The sequence below is a fragment of the Mytilus edulis genome, chromosome 4, assembly GCF_963676685.1.
Source record: "Mytilus edulis chromosome 4, xbMytEdul2.2, whole genome shotgun sequence".
NCBI classification, from domain to species: Eukaryota; Metazoa; Mollusca; class Bivalvia; order Mytilida; family Mytilidae; genus Mytilus; species Mytilus edulis.
This window is the reverse complement of record NC_092347.1, coordinates 69,486,859-69,512,150: the sequence shown is the minus strand read 5'-3', so window position 1 is coordinate 69,512,150 and position 25,292 is coordinate 69,486,859. Positions and strand designations below refer to the sequence as shown.

Here is a 25,292-nt window from a genome sequence, read left to right as displayed (position 1 = left end):
TCTCACTTTCCAAAGATGAACATTTAAGTAAAAAATGGAGTTCATCTTCCACTTCTTTTTTACAAAGATTACAAGTTCTATCCATTGCCTGAAGTCCCCTGTATCAACCTCTCTCTATTTCTAAATCATGATTACTAATTCTGAATTTAGTCATCTGAATTCTCAGATTCTTATTACCTATAGCCAAATAAGGTGTAACAAGTGCTGCACACAAATTTCAGAAATAAATTTCAGATACTGTCAAATTTCTGCATTTTTTGGCATTAGATCTGTACTTTATATCTAAGAAAGAGAAGAGAGTACAAAAACATCCAGTTAATTAGACAAAGTATTCATCAATGTACATGTATTACAGTGTTCTGTGATAGTGTGAATCACTTGTGTATAGGTCAGTGACTGTTTAGGTTCTGCCTTATTTTGATCTATAATCCAATTATCATACATCATTCTATGTTTACATGTACAATGTAGCTATTGAATTAGTTTACAGGATTTTTTTCATTATTTCCATTACTTACATCGGTGATTTATAATGTCAATCAAGGTTTTTGGTCTGAACTCTTTCTTTGCTGTAAATATATACTGCTTTATAAAATAGTAAATGTATTTAAAAGTTCGCCAATCTAAACCATGTTTTATGACCCTCTTACATGGGCATTATGGTTTTTTTGGGGGCAAATCTTTTGTAAAACAAACCCTATCAAAATGTTTTATTTAAACATTATTCGCAGGTAATGTAGCACAAGGCAATCCCAATGTTCAGAGGGGAATATGAAGTTTTGTTGGACGTCATGTGTGATAGTTTCAACCAATCAACTGTTGATTTTGCTATCAAGATCAACATGCAGTGGAATAATACATGTAGTTTAGGAAATTAAATTGGTTTAAACAAGTCATTTGCATATACATTTGTGTAAGAAATGTTTGAAAGTTTGTCTTAACTGCAAAAAAAAAAATTCTGGTAATAGCATATATCATTTGAAATGTAGGGGGTATAGCAAATCTATAAATAAATCTCCTCTATTTAGCCTAAAGCTGCTTTATGATAGACACAGAGTCACACTATACAGTTTAACTCTTGTATATTTAATTGCATTTCTATTGTATTAAGTGGCAGGGTACATTATTTTTACATTATATATAATTTATAATTAGCTGTCTGCATTTCTACAGTGTGGATAGGGCTCTGAGATTGACAGAAATAGAAAATTGGATTGAACCCAACACAAGATATGATAGAAATTTGTTTCTCTACTTGAAGAATTACTTCTTTCTTTTTTTACAGGGATGTGTCAAAAAATTCTTGAAATGTAATTAAATTCAGTTCTTGTACATTTCTCACAAATTATCTGTCTGACTAACATATACAAATGTGTAGGTGTTAAGCAGTATTAGTCTAACATATCTTGAGATGTAATTCACAGATTTGAAGATAACAGAATATTTTGCATGTAGTAATGCTAGCCAATGGCTATGTTATTATATATAAAAAAAGAAGATGTGGTATGATTGCCAATGAGACATCTCTACACAAGAGACTTAATGACACAGAAATTAACAACTAAAGGTCACCATACAGCCTTAAACTATAAGCAAAGCCCATACCGCTTAGTCAGCTATAAAAGGCCTCGAAATGACAAATGTAAAACAAGTCAAACAAGAAAACTAACAGCCTATTTATGTACAAAAAAATGAATGGAAAACAAATATGTAACACATCAACAAACCACAACCACTGAATTACAGGCTCCTGACTTGGGACAGGCACATACATACAGAATGTATCTGTACATGTTAATGGGTTTTTTCTGAAACTCAATATGTAATATCTATAGTAAGGCATTCTTAGTGACATCTTTTCAATAATTCATTTATGTATTAGAAAGCAAGTCATTGTTTGTGAAATACTAGTCAAATTTTGATTAACTATAGAATTTTAAGTTCAGACCGAGGCTGAAATTTGATCTGAACGCTCAGCTTGTCCTTAGGTCTTAAATATATTTTAAAAACCCATATATCATGCATATGTTATATACCCAAATTTCATTTAAAAATGTCGCTATGACTTCAAAAAGGTATATACAGGATTACTTAAATTATAGGAAAAAATTTATATCACCATTTTTATGTGTTGTATAAATTGGTTAAATGAAAATTTATGAATGAATAATTCTATAATATATAGTTCACTTGTGTTTCGGGAAATAAACTGATATTTTCATGCACAGGTAGTTTTGTACCTGTATGCAGCACCTTCTTCAGTTTTTATACAGGTGTATATGTTATAAACTTTAATGGGATTAGTTCTCCTCCATTGTACAACAATAAAATAGATACTGCTGTTACACATCAAGTAATCTTTATTGTGAAATTGATTGCTATACAGCAGTTATAAAATATTTCAAGGTCATGGTAGACTTTCACTGTATATAGATTACTGAAGCAAGGGTAGCTTTAATGTTTTACTTATATGCAGTAAATTTCCAGTATGCATACATTTTGAAATTTAAAGTGATATATTGTTTTCATTATCTAAAGCAAACCTCATACTTTGTCATTTTCCTGTTATGCCCTGCCAACATTAGTTGTGGACATTGTGTATTCCAGAATGTGTGTGTCTGTCTGTTTGTTAGTCAGTACATTCTTCATCCTCCATCTGGTTAAATATGCAGTTATGTCACTTAACACTAGGATAATACCTACCAAGTAATAGGGTAATAGCTTGAAATAAATCAGCTATTCTAAACTGCAAGCACCTACAAGTAAAATTTCTTAATTATTGGTCAAGTTCTAGTATATATGCAGCTTTGTATTTGAACACAGCATAACCAGTGCTTGTGAAACTTTTGATTAGAAAATCATCTCATGAAATTATATCAAACTCCTCTTAATTTGCAGTGCACTAACTTTAATTGAGTGAATGCCCAATTTCTCAAATATCAATTAAGTTTGCAGGAACTTAGTGTGGTATTCAGGTTTTAAAAGTGATTGATGTTGGCATTTTTCCTTAGGCAACTTTCAAATGTCTTGTGCCCATAAATAAAAACATTTAAACTTTCTGGATTTTAAAATAATCAAGGTCAATTCCATTTATAGTAAAATGTAGATGAATGCATGTAGAACATTATGTATAATGTAAACTCTCTGTGAAATGTAGGTGAACAGTTCTCTACCATAACAGGGTTTCCTTACCTATATTTCTTATATTTTCACAATAAAATGTTGAACATAATATTTTGACATAGGCAGTTTTAAATAATAGTTTACTATGCAATGCCCTGAAAGGCCTGGACATGCACAAAGTAATTTCTTGTTTACATACAGATCGAGTAGATTTATAAATGTTTGTTTTACTAAGTTGAAAAAGATGTTCTGTTGTATGGAAGAGATCATTATGTACCCCTGTGTGTCTAACGTTAAAATATAAATTAGCTTCACTTTATATAAAGTTATTCAAATAATCATCATTTTTCAGCTAAATGCCATAACAGATAACCTACATAGTAAATTGTATTTGTGCTCTTTTATCATTTAAATTCCTTTTATGATCTGATTTTAATTTGATATTTATTCTGTTTCAGAGCAATCTTCAGATGGATGACATCACGTAATATGTACACAATCAGTTTCCAGGATGTCCAAAAAGGTTCTCCTGAGGAGGTGTTGGTTTCGTTTAAAAACAAGAAGGGCACATATGCTAGAATCTTTGAAACATTCTGCGGGTAAATGTTATGAATAATAAATAGTGTGAAGGAAAGCAAATATTTTAGTGACTGAATTTTGACATTGATGGATAAATGCTGGTTTTGGAAGAATAAGACCATTTTAAGCCAATTCTACTAAATAATCTTAAACAAAAAGCATCCAAACAAGTCTTTAAAAATCACAAACAAAATTTAATGTCTATATATGTCCTTGAAAGGGTGTGTACAACAAAGATACAAGTACAGTCAAACTTTTAGTACAGCTTTAACAGGATGTGCATTATAAAACATGGTAATACCCACACTAGTTGAACAAATGTATTATTTTCCTGTCATATTTTACACATTTTAACATGAATTATTGTGTGGTCTGTGAGTGTTTATAAGTTGTATAGGTAAAATACATGTATCTCAGTGGGTTGGGTAATTTACCATTAGGACATTAGTATTACATTTGAAGTTATTAGTCAATAGTATGGATTTCTCTTTCTAACTTTATCCATTATTTACAATTCGCCGTGCTTAGTAAATATAACCTGGTGATAGTGGCTGATCTTTATTTGTAGTCGCTGTTAAAGTGGTCAAATTTTTTTTTAGAATTTGAAAAAGTGGAATCATTATTTTTAGATTGACACACGTCTTTTGTTGATTGATTGGTTAACGTCCAGTGGCAAATATTTCATGCATGTGAATGTCATGTCCAGGATGAGGTCTATTGTTGAAAACTGTTCGTTGACCTCTATATATCTTTCTTTTCTTTTGTTGTTAGGTTGCTTTCTCATTGATATTGATTTTCCATGTGGACGTTCAATCAATTTGCTATTTCTTAAATATCTTTTACAATTTTGATTTGTTTGATATCAGAAATATTTCAGTTGTTGCATATCATTGAAAGTGTAGGTGTAAAGGAAAAAACAGGTCTAGTTTGTCAATCATTATCATGATAACTTATATAATAGAAGTAGATCACAGATTAGATTAAACATTTATATGATTGTAAACTTGGAATGAACTTTATATGCTTAACATGATTTAATGGAGTAGGATAAAGCTTCTCAAGCATTTTGTTGTTATTTAGGATAAACCAATATAATGGAACATCACATAACAAATTAGGAAAAAGGGCTAACAGTTTCCTACCAATACTTGCACTTTTATCATTTTTGTAGTCCTCTTATACACAACTGAACGTAATTGTTTTCATTTTAGACCCTTAATGTGTGCAATAGAAAGAACAAAAAAAAACTCCACAAAAATTTGAAGAAAATCTATTCCTTCATCTAACACAAATAATCCTTTCTTTTCAACTCTATAGCTTTTCCCTGATTTTATAGTAAAGGGCTGGAAAAACAAGATTAAGTGAAGCCACTGATTATCTTAAAAGATGCATTTATTGATTTGATGCTAGTTACCTTACAGACTTGGTGGAAGTGCAATGTATACACCATAAAAAAGGATTTATCTGTACTGTTTCCTTGGAAACCCCTCTCAATAATCCTTGGTCTATTTTTGTAAAATGGTTGCTTTATAGTTATTACTTTCATTTCCTGAACAGGGAATTGTAACTTGGAATTTTAATTATCTGTACTTTATTTTATGAATTTTACAAATTAATGTTTCAATTTCTGGCCTTATTAGTTGATTTGATTAAACAAACATTGAGAAAGCCATTTAAAGAAATATCAACAAAAATGTTTACAATAAAACCAAAGAAAGTGATCTGATATCGGAGATTAATGTGATATTTCACCCTGATATGTACAGATATCCATTTGTTTAAGGTTACAATGTTGATTATATATGATCTAGAAGTATAATTACTCTTCCCCTTATACCCAAGGATGATTGAGGTGACATTCCATTCAGAAACTATAGATATACATATGTCTGGCTTGTAGTTTTGTTTCTGACTGAACATTAGCTGATACTATCTGATATTAGATTATCAAATTAGATCTACCAATTTATTTATTTATCTGTCCATCAAACCCACAATTCAATAAGTAATAACACTGTACCTGTTAACTGCCTGAGTTATTTCTTCTCACTGGTTAATTAATGGGGAGATGTTGATCGTAAACAGGCTCTAGGGATTAAATACACCTTTAACTGACAATACTTTAACACTAACATATTTATTTTAAGCTCATTAGTAAAATTTTGCCCACAAGTCATATGGATGACTTTAATTTATTTGAATAATGCACTGTTGTAGAAAAGTACAAATTATAGATACAGATAAAAAAAAGAACAAACTAGAAAAAAGGGGAATACAAGATATAAGAAATTAAGTTTCTAACTTTGGGCCCAAGAGGCACAAACACCTAAGTAATATGAGCCTTCACAAAATGTTCTCATTGCAGCCTAGATATAGATAAAGAGTCAAATATAAAATAAGATGTGGTATGATTTCCAATGAGACAACTATCTACTCAAGTTTTTAAATGATGAAGATCAATAGGGTATTTATTTTAAAAAAAGAATAAGGGTTGCTTCATATTAGATAATGATGGCAAATGTTCTCTCTCTTTATGTTTTTGCATTATTTACCTTAACTTCTTAGTGGAAAACATCTATACATTTACTTGTATTTGGGTTTAAAGCTGCTACAAGTATCAAAACAATAATATACTTTGAAGTTTTATATATAAAAATGTTTAATTGGTTAATCATTTATTCATAGGTATTCTGGTGTATACTGTGCTGTTCTGACAGGTTTTGCTAAAGGTCTTGACTATCGCCCAGGAGATAATTTCAAGGGAAGCGAGTACAATCACAGCTGGAATGCAGTCTACATTGATGACAATTGGTACCTGGTTGACTCTCACTGGGCTACCAGATATCTCATTTCAGAGAAAAATAACCCAGAAAATTTGGTTTGTATTTGTTGAGATTTTTTTGTCAAAGCTAGTAAATCATTTTTATTGTTTTGTTTGTTTGCCAGCATTGCTTAAGAATCATTTATCAAAGTTATTAAAACATCATTATGTACACTGTATATAAAAATATTTAATTTGAGTGAAAAAAGCACCACTTTTTGTAACAGAAATAGAAATGCCAAGGGGTAAGGGAGATAATCCATGTAAAACTAAGTAAATTATATCCATAAATTATTTTTTATTTAATATTCTGTATTTCATTCAAATTCATTAATGCACAATGTATTTTCTCTAGCAAATTTACAGTTTGGTAATTTTAATTTAGTTTTTCGCTCAGAATCCCTTCAAAACTATCCATTATACAGATGCTTTCACAGTTCATTGCACTAATGGCAGAACACCATATACCCGACAGACACAAACATATATCTACAAATAATTTTATGATTTTTAAATCTTTATGTAATTAAGATTAAACAGCAAACTTTAAGAAATACAATCTCTTTTTGAAAATGCAATTATTTGGAAAAAGCTCCTTTACATGGAACACCACACACTGTCAATACACTACCATCTCAAACATTTAGCACAGCTTGTTATGTAGATTTTAGGTATGGCTTCCTTTTTAATTTTTAGGTCATTATTTTGATGTAACAAGTGTTGTATTATGATACTTTGAGAACAATAATTTTATATCAAAGGGGACAGGGTGTGATAAAGAATTTTTTAATTTGAAAATTTTAAAGAGATACCTTTTTAATAGAGTATTTTCATAAATAGACAAAAATGAGGATCACTATAAATCCATTTTTTATGATTTGAGCCATCACAAATTTTAGGTACCTGAAACACCTAAAGAAACATTTGTTTAATTGTTAAGAGTTGGAATATTGCTCTTGCTCTTGTGCTTTTCAACAATTTGTTTTTCAGTGAAGAAACGAAAAAAAACATTTAAAATATAATTTGTTTTTTTATCAAAATCTTTCAGCGTGGTCGCAAAACGGTAAAAGTGCTTGAATACTTTTTTTTTTTGGTACCAGTTATTTTTAATTTGCCTGTATTATTTTCTTCGATTAGTTCAAATGAATTGTTTGGTTTGAATTGCCCTTGTTTGATTTGTCCATTTCCATTATTTGATTTGCCCATGCTAATTTTAGGGCCGTCGAGTACAGGTAAGTTATCGCCTTGACAACTAGGTCACATTTTATACCTGAATGAATTCTTTTGGAAAAATTGTTTATTTTCCATGTTCCAAACAAATTATGTTTTGCATGCCTTGATTGCATCTCATTCATCATAATAAAATCCTGTTCAGAGTTTGTCATGAATAGCTCAGTAGTATATTAACTCTTTAACAAAGTAGGGGAAAGAACTCTAAAACTTCAGAAACATTGGAAAGTTCTCTTTTAGACATAGAAATACAGTTAAACATGGTTGCTTGCATTGATTGGATATATAAAAATATCTGCTCAATTCTTGTTCTAATGTTAAAAAATGAACATTATTGACAACTTGGAAATTTTTAAGTGTAAGGGTTAAGATTGGGTGGTTAGACAAGGAACCTTAATTATACCAGTACCAGATCTAGAGTCACCACATGCGCTAAAATTGCATTTGTATAGGTGAGGGTACATGTTTATTTTTTATCTCTCTAAAAAAAATGCGAAACTCGTACTACAGAAATTTGTTATTATACAAGGGGTTAAAAACATTACCGGTAAATATAAACTAACTGTATGTTTCTATGTCATTCAACTTCCAACGTAAATGTCTGAACCAAATACCATACAGCATGAGCACTGGGTTTAAATCATATCAGTCCAATTCTTCTGTGGCCTGACAGAGCAAAGTTATAAGCCTTCTATGTATACTCATCTCAATAACTTTTTATGTACAGGAATGTCTACACAAGGTAAAAACTGAAAAAAAATAATATTTGATTTTATCACATTGTATCATTGGTCTCAATTTACTTTCTACTAATATATTCTTACTTCCCAAATTATGAATCTACATTGAAGTATTGTTGATAACTATACTGCAGCTTTTGCATGAGGAAATTTCTTGTTTTCCAAACTTGGTGTCATTGAAGTTTCAACAGTAGTTAAAAAATTTAATTAGAATTATTTTGGCTGGTTCAGTAACTGACACAGCATGGTATTAACTGCTTACATGTTCATTTGTATATTTTTCTAACCAAATGTATGTCATATAAATGTCTATAAAGAAAATTTCATCCATAATTTCCAATGCTATTAATAAGATGAAGCACAATGTAAGGTTTTTCATCATCATATCAGCTAACCATAGGCTTCTTAAACCACTTTGTGAAGGATTCAACCATGACAAGAACAGATTAGAAGAGCAATTCAAAAAAAAACTTTAAGTTATTCCCTACATTGAGTTTAATTTTGTATAAAATCACCTTTAATATCAAAGAAAGATGCTTTTCTACCCCTTTTATACCTTAGGCAATGTAATAACTTAAGAGTTAAATGTTTTTGACCTGTTGGTCAGTCAGATATCTGTTAGTGGTCATTTTGTTGTAACATTGATAGCACCTTCATTTTTGGTCATACCCTCTTCAAAGGACAAATATTTCCACTATCAAAACTGCAGATGGGGCACTATTTTTATGGGCTCTTTCCCTTCATGGGAAGGACATATAATCCCTGCTTTATCCAATACCAAATAACATTGGAAAATATGGATGACAATTCATTACACAGTTAACGACAAAGAAATTGGTTGAATTGAAGTTTCAGTAAAAAAAAAGACTAGCTTGTCAGCAGTTAATCACATTCTTTTGTTAAAATGGTGAAAGCAACTAACTTGGATTGGAACTTTCATATTATTGAAATGGTTCATCATTTTATTCATTTTTATTTCATTATAATTCAAATGCCTTCTAGACTATGAGGTGCACAATGTATGCAGGGGTCCAGCTACGATGAAGAAACATGGGTTGAAATCATTAAATTCAACAACAGCCATAAATTTTTATCATATCCTTAAAACTAATGGTCAATATTTAACCTTTGTAAACAGAATTGAATGTTCCTGATTGAAATTTCTTTGTCCAGTAACAAGCGTTATTCTTTCCAAAGCATAATACACATGTATTACTAAAACTGTTAATTGTTTTTTGTTTACATCACTTTTCTAAAGTTGTAATACCTTAAATGATTGAAGAAAGAAAATGTAATATTTAAATAATTAGTATATAATTAATATAAATTTAAACCAATTAATGCCACTGGGTTCTAGTATACATTTATACATCTGTACTTCTATTTCACAATTTTATTGATTTTATCTGTAATAGATGCTACACATCTATTCTTGATATATATAGGTTCAGTTCAAAATGCATGCAAAATTTCCACAAAAATGTTTTAAAAAACCTCCTAATTATGTATAGTGTTTCTAAAAATAATGTAATGACCTTTAACAAAAAGAGAGATAGAACCATATGAATGTTGAAATTTAGTAACTTTATCCCCTAAAAATTCACCCTCTTTTTTCATAGTGGTGGCCCCCTGACTTAATAAACACTTTTGAAGTTTGTAAGCCATCTTCATGTAGAAAATAATTGAAGTTATAGAGAAAAGGTTATAGATTTTTTTTAATGCATCCAAAGAATTTTGAGAAACCCATGCTTTTGGATTATGACTTAATTATATATCCTTTTTTTTCAGGTATATGAATATGATGACTTTTACTTCATGACAGATCCAGAACAACTCATCTACAGTCATTGGGCCAAAAATGATAAGTGGCAACTTCTGACCAGACCTTTATCCTTGCCTGAATTTGAAGACTTGCCTCTCGTCAAATCTTACTTCTTTAAATGTGGAATGTACTTCATCTCCCACCAGAAAGGAGTTGTCGGCACAGAGAATGGTAGAATAGCACTAACAGTTGGCTTTGTAAAACCTACAAACTTCACCTACAAAATCACCGTCTGTGGATCCAATGAAGAAACTCACAAAGGACAGAAACTGAAGAGCTTTGCCATGCAAGAAACTTCGCACAACCAAGCCACATTTATCCTCAGAGCTCCAAAACCTGGTTCTTATTACTTTACTATTTTTGCCCAGCTCTTAACAGGAGATATTGGAATAAAGAATGTCTTCACAGCATCAGCAGAATATAAAGTCAATGCTGACAAGGCTTCTTCCGATGCTGTTCCCCTTCCTAACTGTTCAGATAGTAACTGGGGTCCAGGGATACCAGTAGACCAGATGGGACTGGAACCCAGTGTTAAAGATGCTGTCATACCAACAAGTGATGGAAAGGTCAGCTTGGAGTTCAAGAAAACAAGACCATCTTACATTCTCTGCAAACTACGAAAACCAGGTATGAAAGATGACGAATTAGAGAAATGTGTCAGTGAAACAGACCAAGGGGACAAGGTGCTTGTTACAGCTCAACTCCCTGCCAAGGGTGAATACGGACTGGAAATCTACGGAAATGATCCAGCTAAAGATGGTGACACCTATACACATATCTGTCAATACTTTGTTCACTATGCTCCTCCTGATGAACAGAATAAGGCATTTTATCAAGAGGCACCACAGAGGCGTACTGTGGCACCAGCTCAACAAGCTACTGTTAGCCAGGTGGGATATCCTGGAGGCACTGCTGGGGTAAGTCATGTCATGCATTAGGTTGTTGTATTAATTGTAATAACAAATACGGAGACATATTTCCTGAGGCTGATTCACAAAAAATCGAATTTACCATGTATGCTTCTGAAATTTATTCTCTCTGTTAGCCACCTAACATGGGATCTTTTTAAATGAGACAAACACATAATTCTTGAAGTAAATAAAGTATAGCATGGTATAAAACATTCTATATTCTCAAATGTGATATTTTCTTCAGGGGTAAACAAAAAATTGCTCTCTTTTTGAAAGAAAAAAATGTATGATTTAAAAAAATATACATAATTTATGAAAATTAATTTGTCTCTTTTAATTTTCATAAAATTTTGACAATAGTTGCTTTGACCCTTTGACAAAAATATAAAAAAAAATCAAGAAATTTGAACCACATACTTTATTGTAAAAAAAATCATTTGATATATATCAGTTAACAAAAAACAAATTTTGATCATTGAGAAGCTTTATATTTCCTTAACAATAGAATGTGATTAAAAGGTTCAGCTGATTTTTACAGAGTTAACTTCCTGTAGTGTTATGCATAACTTTAATTTTCAAATTTTCATTTTATTTGTTACAGGTAACACAAGGAATGAATAACATGAATGTTGGAGACCAAGATTTTGTTGATCTAGAAAACCTCCCACCACCTCCTCCAGAGATGCTTCAACAGCAGTATCTATATGGTACAGTACCTGATAGTAGACAACAGGGTGTGTATGGAGGTATGGGATCCCAGCAGGGACAGGGTACACCTGGATTTACCCCAGGGGCAGGTAATGTTATTGTTCCTCAACAACAGCAAGCTGGTGTCAGTAACATTCCTCCCAGCAGTAAACCAATCCAAGTTGAGAAGAGAGCTGTTGGTCAGGAGCCACCAGCACCACCTAGTGAGTTCAAGCTCCAACCAGTCACTGCAGAGAAAACTGCTGCTCCAGCTCCAGGTCCAGCCACTAAACAGAAACCAACATTAGATGCCATTGACAGAAATGTTCTACATACAGTTGATGACCATGCTATACAGGTATGATGTTAAATATTCTTATTTTCTTAAATTGGTAGACATTTGATATTCTTTCATTGTGGGGGAACATTTTCAAGTAATAAAATGAAATTGCATTCATTTTTTCAATTGGTAATACTAAGTACTTGAAAGGAGTAGATTATAGAGACCAATGAATTTTGACAAGAAAAACTGAATCATATTTTAATAATTCATAACATTCTTGACATTACAGCTTTTACATTAATGCTAGCAAGACAAATCTTTGTTTGGCTTGCTTGCTTTGCTTGTATCAATGTTTGCTGAAGCATGACAATTAAGATAGGCGGGGCTTCAGCTGTATACATCATACTTAAATTTTATTGGCCGTTATGTTTGAGGTTAAGGACACTAAATTTTGTCACATTACAGGATGAAAAATATAAAGCGCAATCGTAGAAATGGAAGCCAAAAAATTGTTTTTTTTCTCGAAGATATGCATTTTCATCATCCAACTTAAAAGACTGGCGTCAAGTACTTTTAGTAAAACAACATAGCTATTCGAACACACCTACTCTGATTTTGTGATTCATAACATAGGTATTTTATTTGGCCCATATATTTCATCTTTTAGTACTGTGATTTGTTTATGTTATAAAGTCAACCTGTAGCTTTGCTATATAAAAATGATAGAATCTGAAGCGAGATGATGTATCAAATATTGCTTTGTACGTTTTCAAGACAAAATATTCATTTCAAACACACCCCAACATAAGAAGGTGCACTCGATTTTTTAATAAAAGGGGTAAATTAAGTAGGGGAGAAGAACGACTTAATTCATCCATTTTATTTATTATGTCTATTGTTATTGAATATTGAGCACTTTGGATTAATGTTTGCTTGTAAACCTTCAAACTGATTATTCTTTGTTTATAGAGAAGGCGATAAATGCTTTCTGTAATCAGTGTTTACTATAGTAACAAAATTTTTAAAAGTTAATAGAAACAAATAAAATAACAATTTTCTTCTTAGATATCAAGTCGACGACATGGTTATCTATCAAGTTGGATGAAGAAAATGCATAACCTCGATTTTTTTTTTAAATTACCACGGACGGAGAACATGTCAATCTATAAGTTCGGTTATTTCCGTGTCTGTCCTTCCATTATGTGACTCATGAAATTTAAAAAAAAAAAATTGGTAACAATTGTATCAAAAAGAGAAAAATTAGTGCACCTTCTTATGTTAGGGTGTGTTTGATATGAATATTTTGTCTTGAAAACGTACAAAGCAAGAACATTTGATACATCATCTCGCTTCAGATTCTATCATTTTTATATAGCAAAGCTACAGGTTGACTTTATAACATAAACAAATCACAGTACTAAAAAATGAAATATATGGGCCAAATAAAATACCTATGTTATGAATCACAAAATCAGAGAAGGTGTGTTCGAATAGCTATTTTGTTTTACAAAAAGTACTTGACGAGAGCCTTTTAAGTTGGATGATAAAAATGCATATCATCGAGAAAAAAAATACAAATTTTTGGCTTCCATTTCTGCGATTGCGCTTTATATTTGTCATCCTGAGATGTTTTAAAATTTAGTGTCCTTAACCTCAAACATAACGGCCAATAAAATTTAAGTATGATGTAAACAAGCTGAAGCCCCGCCTATCTTAATTGCCATGCTTGAGCAAACATTGATACAAGCAAAGCAAGCAAGCCAAACAAAGATTTGTCTTGCTAGCATTAATGTAAAAGCTGTAATAGAAATGTATATCTAAATTAGTTTGGACTTCATTTTTGGTATACTTGGAACAATTACATACCAATAGTTTTTGTTTTTCTATTACAGGTATCCAAGAGCGAACATTCAAGTTTCAGAGATTTGGTTTGGGATTTGATCTATTCAAAGAGTATCACAAATGAAATTGAAAAAGTCAGGTAATTCTTCCTTAAACTTTGCAGTTAAAATCTTAACATTTAAAAATAGGTGACTAAATGAAATTTGGCAAAGATATTTGCAACACATCTATTTTATAAAAATACAGATGATCATTTTTTTTACAAGAAAAATTATTATATTCATTTTTACAGTTATTCAGTTAATATATCACCAAAAAATAGTATAGATATGTATGATAAAAATAGTATAGATATTTATAATAAAAATTAAGTTAAACCCTATTTGATTATCAACTTGTAATGAGGCACAGGAAGTATCAGAAAGATGTCAATTAAAAATACACCAATAAGTGCTATGATTGTGTACTTGTAAAGTAAATTTTTGAAACAATGCCTTACATAAGTTTATTAGATAAAATGAAAAACAACATAGGTTATATATATATGTATATGTATTGAATTGTATTAAGCATTTGTTTGACTTTATACTTTTACAGAGTTATCTTTAGATGGTTAGCCACCAAGAATCTAAAAGAAATGCATTTTGACAATGTAGAAAAAGGCAGTCCAGAAGAAGTACTGTTGGGATTAAAGACTGGAAAGACAACATATGCTATGGTTTTTGACACTATGTGCAAGTATGTAGGAGTAAAGCAAAGCATTCAAATAAATCTGAAAACATACTTGACAAAAAACTTGATAAAAAGATCTCAAATTCAAAATCGGATAAAAACTTACAAAACTGTAAAATGGTAAAGGGAGATAATTAAAGGGAAATCAAGAAAAATGTTTTCTTTACAAAGGGAGATAAGTGAAGTTGAAACTTAGCATAAAATTTCTGCTGTGGAACACACTTTAAACATTATACTGCTTTTAGAAATGACACAATGTTTTGCATCCTGTTCCAGAAATAAATGAAGTAAATTGAGAAAAAGAGCATAAAATTTATATATCTTAATATTGCAAACACATAAGTGTCATTTATACAACAAAACATACACATACATTGTATATGTTGTTAATCATATCTGAAAAGAACACGTTTAAGACATTGATGAATTAAATAGATAAAGGGTGACAATTTTATTAGTCTTTTACTTGGAGTTATTTCTAGTTACTAATTACATAAGTGGCACTATGTTTGTTGAGCTGGTAAACTTATTTGTAAGCAGCAAAATATAGTAAGATATGGGGGGAAAATACTTCTATTTTGAGACTTTTGTCAGAAAACTAATCAGATATGGGGGGAAAATACTTCTATTTTGAGACTTTTGTCAGAAAACTAATCAGATATGGGGGGAAATACTTCCATTTTGAGACTTTTGTCAGAAAACTAATCAGATATGGGGGGAAAATACTTCTATTTTGAGACTTTTGTCAGAAAACTAATCAGATATGGGGGGAAAATACTTCTATTTTGAGACTTTTGTCAGAAAACTAATCAGATATGGGGGGAAAATACTTCCATTTTGAGACTTTTGTCAGAAAACTAATCAGATATGGGGGGAAAATACTTCTATTTTGAGACTTTTGTCAGAAAACTAATCAGATATGGGGGGAAAATACATCCATTTTGAGACTTTTGTCAGAAAACTAATCAGATATGGGGGGAAAATTCTTCCATTTTGAGACTTTTGTCAGAAAACTAACATGATGCTAATTTGATATAATTTGATATCTGAAAGCTGAAATGAAAATAAAAGCACAACATTCATAAAAACATTCTATTTATATAAATCTATTCACCATTAAATCAGCATATTAAAATTATATTAAATTCATCTTCATTAGTGTAATTATTAAAAATATAATTTCATAATTTCAGTTATGCAGGTCTCCATTCCAAGATCATCAGTGGATATGCCAAAGGAGCAGATTACAAACCTGGTCAGAGTTTTACACCTGGAACCAATCAACATTCATGGAATGCTGTCTACATCTATGGTACATGGTGTCTGATAGATTGTCATTGGGCAGCCAGGCGTATTATTGGTAAACAAACAACTCATGAAGAATTCCATTACCAACTTGATGAGTATTTCTTCTTGCCAGACCCTCATCAACTCATCTACACTCATTTCCCAGAAGACACAAAATGGCAGTTATTAGAGAGGCAAGTTTCATTAGAGGAATTTGAAAGTATGCCTCATATGAAACCTCAGTTCTTCAAATATGGTTTAGAATTTGTAAGCCATCGTACGGCAGTGATTTATGGAAGAGGAGAGTGTAATATCCGCTTGAGGTATCCTGCACACAGAATTGTAGTGGCATTTAATTTCACTATCCAGTATGAAGATGGAAGAGAAGAATTTATGGGAACTAAATTAAATAAATATGGAATGCAAGAAAGTGTTGGTGGAATTGCCTCATTTAGGTTACGGCTACCTGAGAAAGGATCATACATAATATACATATATGCCAAAGAAGATACACAAGAAAACAAGGACAATGTTTATGCACAGGTGTGTGAATTTAAGATCGTTCAAGAGGAAGTGACATCACCACCTCCACTACCATTCCCACCATGTGCATATTTAAATTGGGGACCTGGCACTGCATTCTTCAAATATGGTCTTCAGACATACCAGACAACAGCTACAATCTTAACGAGAGAAGGCAAAGTAGAATTACAAATTAGAATCCCTAAACAAATGCAATTTATGGCAAAATTAAAGCATAATGAAATGAGTGACTCTGAACTTGAAGGTTATATAATGAACCGTGTTGTAGGCAATACTGCATACTTCAATATCACAGCACCGTGTAGAGGAGAATTTGGATTGGAAATCTACGCCAATGACCCTTCAATGGAAGGTCAAACCTTGTATCATGTAGCCCAATATATGATTGAATGTCACGAAGATGTGAAAACCGTGCCACTACCAAAATTGCCACATGGTTATCTAGGGCCACAACCAAAATTTAATGAATTCGGTTTGAACACTCTTAGTCATCATGATTCTGTCATTCATTTAGAAACAAATTCTGTAGAAATCCAATTTGCAACTGCTCAAGAAATGAGAGTGACTGCCAATCTTATTGGAGTTGAGGATGAGAAAGAACACCCAGATCTGGTCTTCACACAAACACAAGGGTCTATTGTGAGTTTTGTTATCCACATGCCAGCAACAGGCTTCTACAAACTACAACTGTATGCCATACCAGCACGTGATCCCAGCCAACAGCTTCCAGGGGTATACAACTATTTGATCAACTGCCAAAAAGCCACTCGTCCAGCTGTACCTTTCCCCAAACAGTATGCCCAGTGGAAGGAAGGATGTTACATGTGGGAGCCTTTGACACTTCACAAAGATACCACTTCTGCAACTGTCAACTTCAGAATTGGAATACCAAAAGCAGAAGCCGTGGCTGTTGTAGCTGATAGCGACTGGAATCATCTACAGTCATCAACACCGGGTGTCTGGGAAGGTAAAGTGCCACTGGATAAGCACTATGGTCGAGGAGTCAAGGTCACAGTTAATGCTAATTATGGCGGAGACAAAACAAATTACGCCACCTTGCTTGAATATAACATTTAACTTTAACCAATTTGTGTATCATGCATTTCTAATTCTTTTAATTAGTGATTTGTTCCAAAGTGACATGATTTAAACATCAAACATTTGAGTGTGAGTCAGTTGAAGTGAAATGGTAATCTGTAAGAAAAAACTAGTTTTGGTTTGTTATTGAAAGCTAATCATTTTATTTATATTTGCATAGTTCAGTATAACCAGTTCATGACATCATATTTTTCGATATAAAGAAACATTCAATTTTCATATCCCTTTGAAACTTATCACACATTATAAAGTAGCTGCAATTTTTATTTTATATGCAACATTTGCTTTTAGTTTTTCTGTGATAGGCATTAGGTTTATATATTATTGATACTGTAGAGCACATGATTTTTATTTGTTCTTTGTTGTGCCTTTGCCAGATATGTGTATTGTTACATGTGTAAGGTCTAATGTGCCTCTTCTGACCTCTTAGTATTTAAAGCAGAATCTCTGTTCCTAAATCATGACTGTTCTATAACTTTTTTTTTTTAATTGAATAGTGTTTGTTTTCTTATTTTTAATTTAAGAGAAAGTGAAGAATTCAAGTTTGTATTCAGATTTTTTTCTAATTGCTGGTTAATTAGAAAGAAAATTATTAAATGAATTTGAATTGATTTCTGTCTAGACATAACAAAGATGTTTTGATCGTTTTAATAGTAGATTTTGAGTCCATCCTATAATGGTTTGTCATATTTCAAGTAAGATATAAATTGGGCATTAAATCAATAAAATATTTTTAGTTCAAACTACTTTAATGAGAAAGTTTTCTTGTGATTTAAAAAACAAATAAGCTTATTCATTGAAAACAATGGCAATGCATTTTGTAGACTCATTTCATATTCCTGGTACTTGGCCTGAAATTCGATTTATTGAATCAAGACATCATAGTTCATTATGTTACTAAAATGTCTTAACAGTTCATGTTAAAGGCTTCATTTCAGATTTATATCTCATAACTAAAATATTCATATTTTTTGGAATGAAGAGTGCAATAGACAAACAAATTAGTATTTAGTATTATTGTGGTTATTTCTATCTAAAAGATTTGAACCTATAAAAAGTTAGCACATAATAAGTTTGAGGTGTACTGGAACAGTATAGATTTGTAAAGAAGTGGTGATGATAAATGTCTGTTATAAAGATGGTGCATACACACATTTTTGTTATTGAGGTTATTTTAGTGTTAATTAATTATGGGACAATATGCAATGACTAATTGTTAATGATTTTGTGGGTATATTGGTTAGAACAAACATTTTAATTACCAGAGAACAAATTTTGTTTTCATTTTTACACAGAAGTTATGCAGGCTTAAAGCACTGCATTTTTCTGTTGTACATGAATGAAAATTCTTTAAAAATATTTTGATAACAGTTTAATCATCTTTGTTGAAAATCTTTTTACATAAAGCTTGAAGCCTTCATTTCTCATTTAAGAATTTAAATACTCAAAATGACTACCTGTACTGAAATTTTTCTACATTTTTTACCTACAAAGTTTGTTACAAGTGAGAATTTATATTGTCCAAATTAAGTTCTTCCAATTTGCATGATGGTAGTCTACTTTAGAACTACTGAGGATATAGTTATATCTTGCTGGACATTTTCTTATCTTAAATTTATTGAAAATGCTTGTAAGCTTATAAAATTTATTGTTATTAGATATTAAATCAAGCAGTGCTTATACTTTTTGATTTCATTATTTCTCTACGAAATCCAATTGATACCCAACATAAAATCCTTCTGAAATTTCCAATCTTGTTTGACGTTACGAAGGACAACTCGATTTAATTAAATCCAGAATCTCTGTTCCTAATTTATAACCATTTTAGAAACTGGCTTTTGTCAGCTTTTTGTTGCACAGTCTTTAGTTATTTTGGTGATGTTTTGTATACTGTATACCAATTAATATGTTATGGTGACACAAACTATCCTGAGATCACAACTTTTTGGAATTTTTGGTCTTCAATGCTCTTCAACTTTATACTTGTTTGGCTTTTTAATAATTTTGGTCTGAGCGTTACTGATGAGTCTTACTTGTGCAAATGAAACATGCTTCTGATGTATCAAATTATAAGCCTGGTACTTTTGATAACTATTATTGCTGTTTCATTTCTGTAGTCTTCAAAGGTAGCTTCCTTAATGAAAAAGATATGGTGGGCTTGGTAAAATTTTCAATTCTTCACTTTAACATAAGGTTTAGGAATTTGTCTTGTGTTATAAAGGACAAAAGAGTTGAAATAAAGAATTTTGTTGAGTTTGTGGAAGAGTGAATCTTGGATAGATCATTCAAACTGTTTAATGAAAGCAACAGTAGTATACAGATGTTCAAAGGTCATAAATTGATTAAGAGAAAACAAATTCAAAATATAAATTAAAAACCAAATCTTCAGAGAACAATTGAAGGTCTTCCCACCTTGATAATAAGAATAAAATTAAAAAAATGGTGTTTGAAAATGTCACTCCTGGTTCATGTAATTTGTTACTTCAAACTGATATATAAAAAAAAGAAGAATTATAGGTACTTTTCCAAAGGATTAGTCTGAAATAGGCTACTTCCGGTTAAAATACGGTAATTTCCAGTTGACCTAATAAATAATGAAATGTCTAAAACCAAATGCAGAAGATTTAGTTGTATTATAATGAAACAGAAAGAATTTTTAGCAAAGGTCAAATTGACCTTCGACCTTGACCTCAATTTTAAGGTCACAGGTCAGTGATTTAAACCGAAAGAACACCCAGGTCAATCACTTGTTAGTTGTATGGTTGTGGAGTAATACTGATTTCAAATACATAAGGGGAGAAAACTCCTATAAGGGTTGACAAACACTTCGACTTGAACGGGTTGAAGTTGCGCCCTATCGTAAACAGTTATTTGGCAAAAACATCATATCATTAACTGTTACGGTTTCTTTTGACTAAAGATAACAAGCAAAATTCAAATTTTAGAACATGACCTTGACCTTGACCTCAATTTCCTCCAAATGGACAAAGGACTTCATATCAAAAGACTTTATGCCTCTACGACTTATAATGTATGAATTTATCTAACACATCATCTGTTTTAAAAAAGAAAAAGGGAATGCAGGGAGATAACTCCTATAAGAATAAGTGTTTGGTTACACGGGATGAGTTTTGGAATCCCCATTACTGTACAACATCATTGGCCCAAAATCCTTTCAATATGTTATAAAACAAAAAAGCCTCTCAGATGGCAGAAGAAAAAAATAATCAGAAGGAAAACAAAAGGTCTTTCCACGAAAAGTGGAAAGACCTTATTAAAAACAAGGGAAACACATCAACTATAAGAGGAAAACAATTGAACAATAGAAACAATGAACTGCAACAACAAAAAACCACCAACATGCACAGAAATTAACTATCTGAAAACAACGGCGAATTTCCTGACTTGGTGCAGGACATTTTAAGATTTCAAGAAAAAACCTAAGAAAACTACTGGTTTACTTCAGTTCAGTCTCGTCATGTTTTGTCTGGCAAAAGTTTTAGGATTCAAGGTTCATGAGGCTAATAAGGTAGGGTTAACTATTTGTGTTAAATGGAGGTTAAATATATCAAAGGGACATTCACTCACAAGTTGAAAATAACCTAACAAAATTGAAAAAAAGACTTAAAGACAAACGAAACAGAAACACGAACCCCACCAAAAACCTCGGGTGCTCCGGAAGGGTACACAAATCCTGCACCACATATGGAATCCATCGTGTTGCTTGTGTAAGTACAAACTGCTTTTCGTCAGGTCTCTGTCACGAAATATAAGTTCCAAATTGAAATATTCCGTATTATTATTTCTAATGGAACAAATATGACAGTATTTATTCCTAACGTAATAAAGGTTATAGAATATGTGTTCACACAGGAACAGATAATATTGCATTGTTTATAACAAAGTTTACACGGGAAAAGAGAAAACGTTATATTTCTTTAGGGACACAAGTTTGGTAATCCATATTTCAAATTCAGATTACTTGCGAAGTTTCTTCTGTCATACATTTTTTTTGGTATTAACATCAAAGAAAACGAAGAAAATTTACCGTTATTATACTGAATACCAAAACTTCACAAAACTCCATATAAAGATACATAGCTGGGTCATTAAAATGTTCGACTAAAGTACTGACTACTATTCTTTCTACAGTTAAAGATGGGCTTCAAAAGTATTGTGATGAGATATATTTTAGTTTACCAGTGGTGTTAACCAGATGTGGATTCTCAAAAATTCGAAAGATCTACTGCTTAATCTTCAATCACAATCTTTGCAATTTTGCAGCAACATAAAGACTTTTGATTTTTCTACGCTTTAAATTACTATTCCCTATGCTCAGTTGAAAGATCGACTTCACCAACTCATTAAACAGAGATTTTTCTATATCGTAGATACAAATTTCTTGTTTTAGGTTACAATGATTCATATTTTGTGAAGAACCACACAGAATCTACCAAAAAATATACTGAAGATGATATTATCAAAATGCTGGACTTTTTAATCGACAATATATTTGTTGAGTTTGGAGGATTTATATTTCAACAGACAGTCGGTATTCCAATGGGTACTAATTGTGCAGCCCTACTGGCTGATTTGTTTTTGTACTCGTATGAAGCAGAATTCTTACAGAACTTTCTAAAAGACAAAAATAAAAAGCACCTTGCGAAATACATTAATTTTACTTTCCGATATATTGACTGTTTTGCTGAGTGTGAATTCGCATTGCCATAAGACGTGTCACGGTACTTTTTCTATCCGAAATTCATGTATTTAGTTCATGTAATATTTGTTATTCTCATCGGATTTTGTCAAATGTCTTATCGTTTGTATTGTAAAACTTATTTTTTTTCTGTTGTATTCGTGTGTTATGGTAAAGATAAATAATCATCTAGGTCATTTATTAGATTTTAGTTTGGTTCAACTAAAATTATACGATATATTTGGTTTACAGTTTGATTTAGAAGAAATACCGACATAGCTAAATAATAAATTAATTATCTAATTACTACCACAATTTGATATTGAATAGTATTGTAAATTTCATTGTTATTAGTAAATGTTATACCAACATTACAAACCTAATCTTAATATCTATCCTATTTTGGGGACATTTTTTAGAAATTCAAATGTGACCTCACTTAAATTTGTGCGTTTATCGATTTGGCTAACGCGGCTGTGAATTTTTATGCCCCATTTATGGGCATTATGTTTTCTGGTTTGTTCGTCCGTTCGTCCGTCCGTTTGTTCGTTCGTCCGTCTGTCCCGCTTCAGGTTAAAGTTTTTGGTCGAGGTAGTTTTTGATGAAGTTGAAGTCTAATCAACTTGAAACTTAGTACATATGTTCTGTATGATATGATCTTTCTAATTTTAATTCCAAATTAGAGATTTAACCCCATTTTCACGGTCCGCTGAACATAGAAAATGATAGTGTGGATGGGGCATCCGTGTACTGGGGACACATTCTTGTTATATGCTGGTTTAGGTTATTTATCTATCAGTTTTCATTTTGTAGTTAGTCACCGGTTTATCATTTATATCTATTATATAGTCATTTTATAAAAAATTACTGTTTGCAAAAGTAAGAATTATTCTAAACAATAAGGATGTTCTTATCCAAGGCAGAAAACCCTAGCTGTATTGGGCACAACTTTTTTTTAAACTTTTGGTCCTCAATGCTCTTCAACTTTGTAATATTTTTTGATTTTTTTCTAAAGAGTTATTAATTTATATTGGCTTTCGAACTTTTTTCATCATTTTAACTCTGGCACCTTTTGTTAGTAGTGTGTTTCTCTGTCCTATATGATCTCCCATTTATTTATATTGTAGTCCTTTCATTTAATGTTGTCATTTTAATGTTATATATACCATTGCAATAAAAGCGGGAGGTTTGGCATGCCAGAAAACCAGGTCCAACCCACTTTTTTTTTATCAAAATGTCCTGTACCAAGTCAGGAAAATGGCCATTGTTATATATAATGGTTCGTTTCTGTGTGTGTTACATTGTAATGAATGTAACGTTGTATTTCTGTTGTGTCGTAGTTCTCCTCTTATATTTGATGTGTTTCCCTCAGTTTTAGTTTGTAACCCGGATTTGGTTTTTTCTCAATCGATTTATGAATTTCGAACAGCGGTATACTACTGTTGCCTTTATATGTCCTTGACCCGATTTGCATGGTTAAATGAATGCGTGAATAAGTTGTGAGCTTTGATAAAAACAAGTAAAAAACGAAAAGAAAACATTACGTGCATCTGAAGTACTATTCTATATGACCTCCATCAGGAACAATCATAGCCGAAAATTTGAAAACCAAGGATGTGTAAGAACCAAAACAGTTGACGAAGTACCAGTATTCATCTTAGTTTCTTATAATAAAGTGTTATTAACATGTTTCTTTACATCCTCTTGAATAGCGCACAATCTCTGACGATGAAAACATTCTCGATTAGTCATGTCAAACACAAATAAAAGTTAAAATACCAAAGAACAATAAATAAATTCTATAACAAAGTCAAACAAGACATCCAAATCTAAGGGTTTTCTGATTCCATAATACCCAACTCCATACGGTTGCTGTCTCTGAAGATGCTGAAATGAAACTACTTCAATAAGTCTCCATGTGAAAGAGATGCGAAAGCTGAATGTTACCAGAGGGAATTTCAATCTAACAAGTCGATAACAAACTGACAATGCCATGTCGATAACGAAAAGAAAAGCAACAATGTACTAAACACAACAGAGAAATCAAAAGAATGAGCAACAAGAATTAAACCTAATCAAAAGCAAGAAGTTATCTCACGTGCTCCGGAAGGGTAGGAATATCCTGCTTTACTAGTTGCAGCCGCTCATGCAGGTAAAGACCCGTTGTACAAAATCAAACTGCATGTGAATGTTTGTTTTGCATCAAATAAATTCGCATCCTTTTTCATGTATGAATTTTCTACTGGACAATCTATGTAACCATAATGGGAAACCGCTCTTTATCTATGGGTTAAGATATAGCGAAGTGAAAATGCCTTGTGTTTATGCATCATTCAATATTATGTGCTGGAAAAAAAATCAATAACATCTTAATGATTCAAAATTCTTTCAACTCTAAATGATACATATGGGAAATATATACGGTTATGGTTATTGAATAAAAGAGGGTTGAAAGAGGGACGAAATATACCAGTGGGACGGTCAAACTCATCAATCGGAAATAAACTGACAACGCCATGGCTAAAAATGAAAAAAAACAAACAGACAAGCAATAGTACACACGACACAACATAGAAAACTAAAGAATAAGCAACACGAACCCCACCAAAAACTAGGGGTGATCTCAGGTGCTCCGGAATGGTAAGCAGACTCTGCTCCACATGTGGCACCCGTCGTGTTGCACATGTTATAACATATCCGGTAAATAGTCTAAATTCGGTAGTCACATTCATGAAAGGGAAGGACATTGTAGTTACTACGTAAGGAACATATCCGATATCATCTGTTAAACGGTTATTCCATAACGGTCAACAAACTCGTGATGGCGCCCGTAAAATTTACGAAGGGATGATTTCAACTTCACCCTTTCGAACGCTGGGTTTAATGGCCTCGAAG

General features: G+C 31.8%; 1 protein-coding gene across 7 annotated transcripts in view; it reads left to right on the top strand.

Moving 5' to 3' along the window:
- LOC139520361 (uncharacterized) overlaps positions 1-19,380 on the top strand; it is a 31,936-nt gene extending 12,556 nt beyond the window's left edge. For 3 of the 7 annotated variants that reach the window (XM_071312937.1, XM_071312940.1, XM_071312939.1), the window contains exons 4-11: positions 3,582-3,722; positions 6,388-6,580; positions 7,741-7,755; positions 10,282-11,232; positions 11,828-12,271; positions 14,089-14,177; positions 14,636-14,776; positions 15,964-19,380. In XM_071312937.1, coding sequence (XP_071169038.1) covers positions 3,582-3,722; positions 6,388-6,580; positions 7,741-7,755; positions 10,282-11,232; positions 11,828-12,271; positions 14,089-14,177; positions 14,636-14,776; positions 15,964-17,677 — 3,688 coding nt within the window. In that variant the 3' untranslated portion in view covers positions 17,678-19,380. Of the gene's footprint in view, positions 1-3,581; positions 3,723-6,387; positions 6,581-7,571; positions 7,587-7,740; positions 7,756-10,281; positions 11,233-11,827; positions 12,272-14,088; positions 14,178-14,635; positions 14,777-15,963 lie in introns of all 7 variants that reach the window. The other 4 variants (XM_071312941.1, XM_071312943.1, XM_071312942.1 and 1 more) reach the window with 2 other exon arrangements.
- Positions 19,381-25,292: the final 5,912 nt, after the last annotated feature.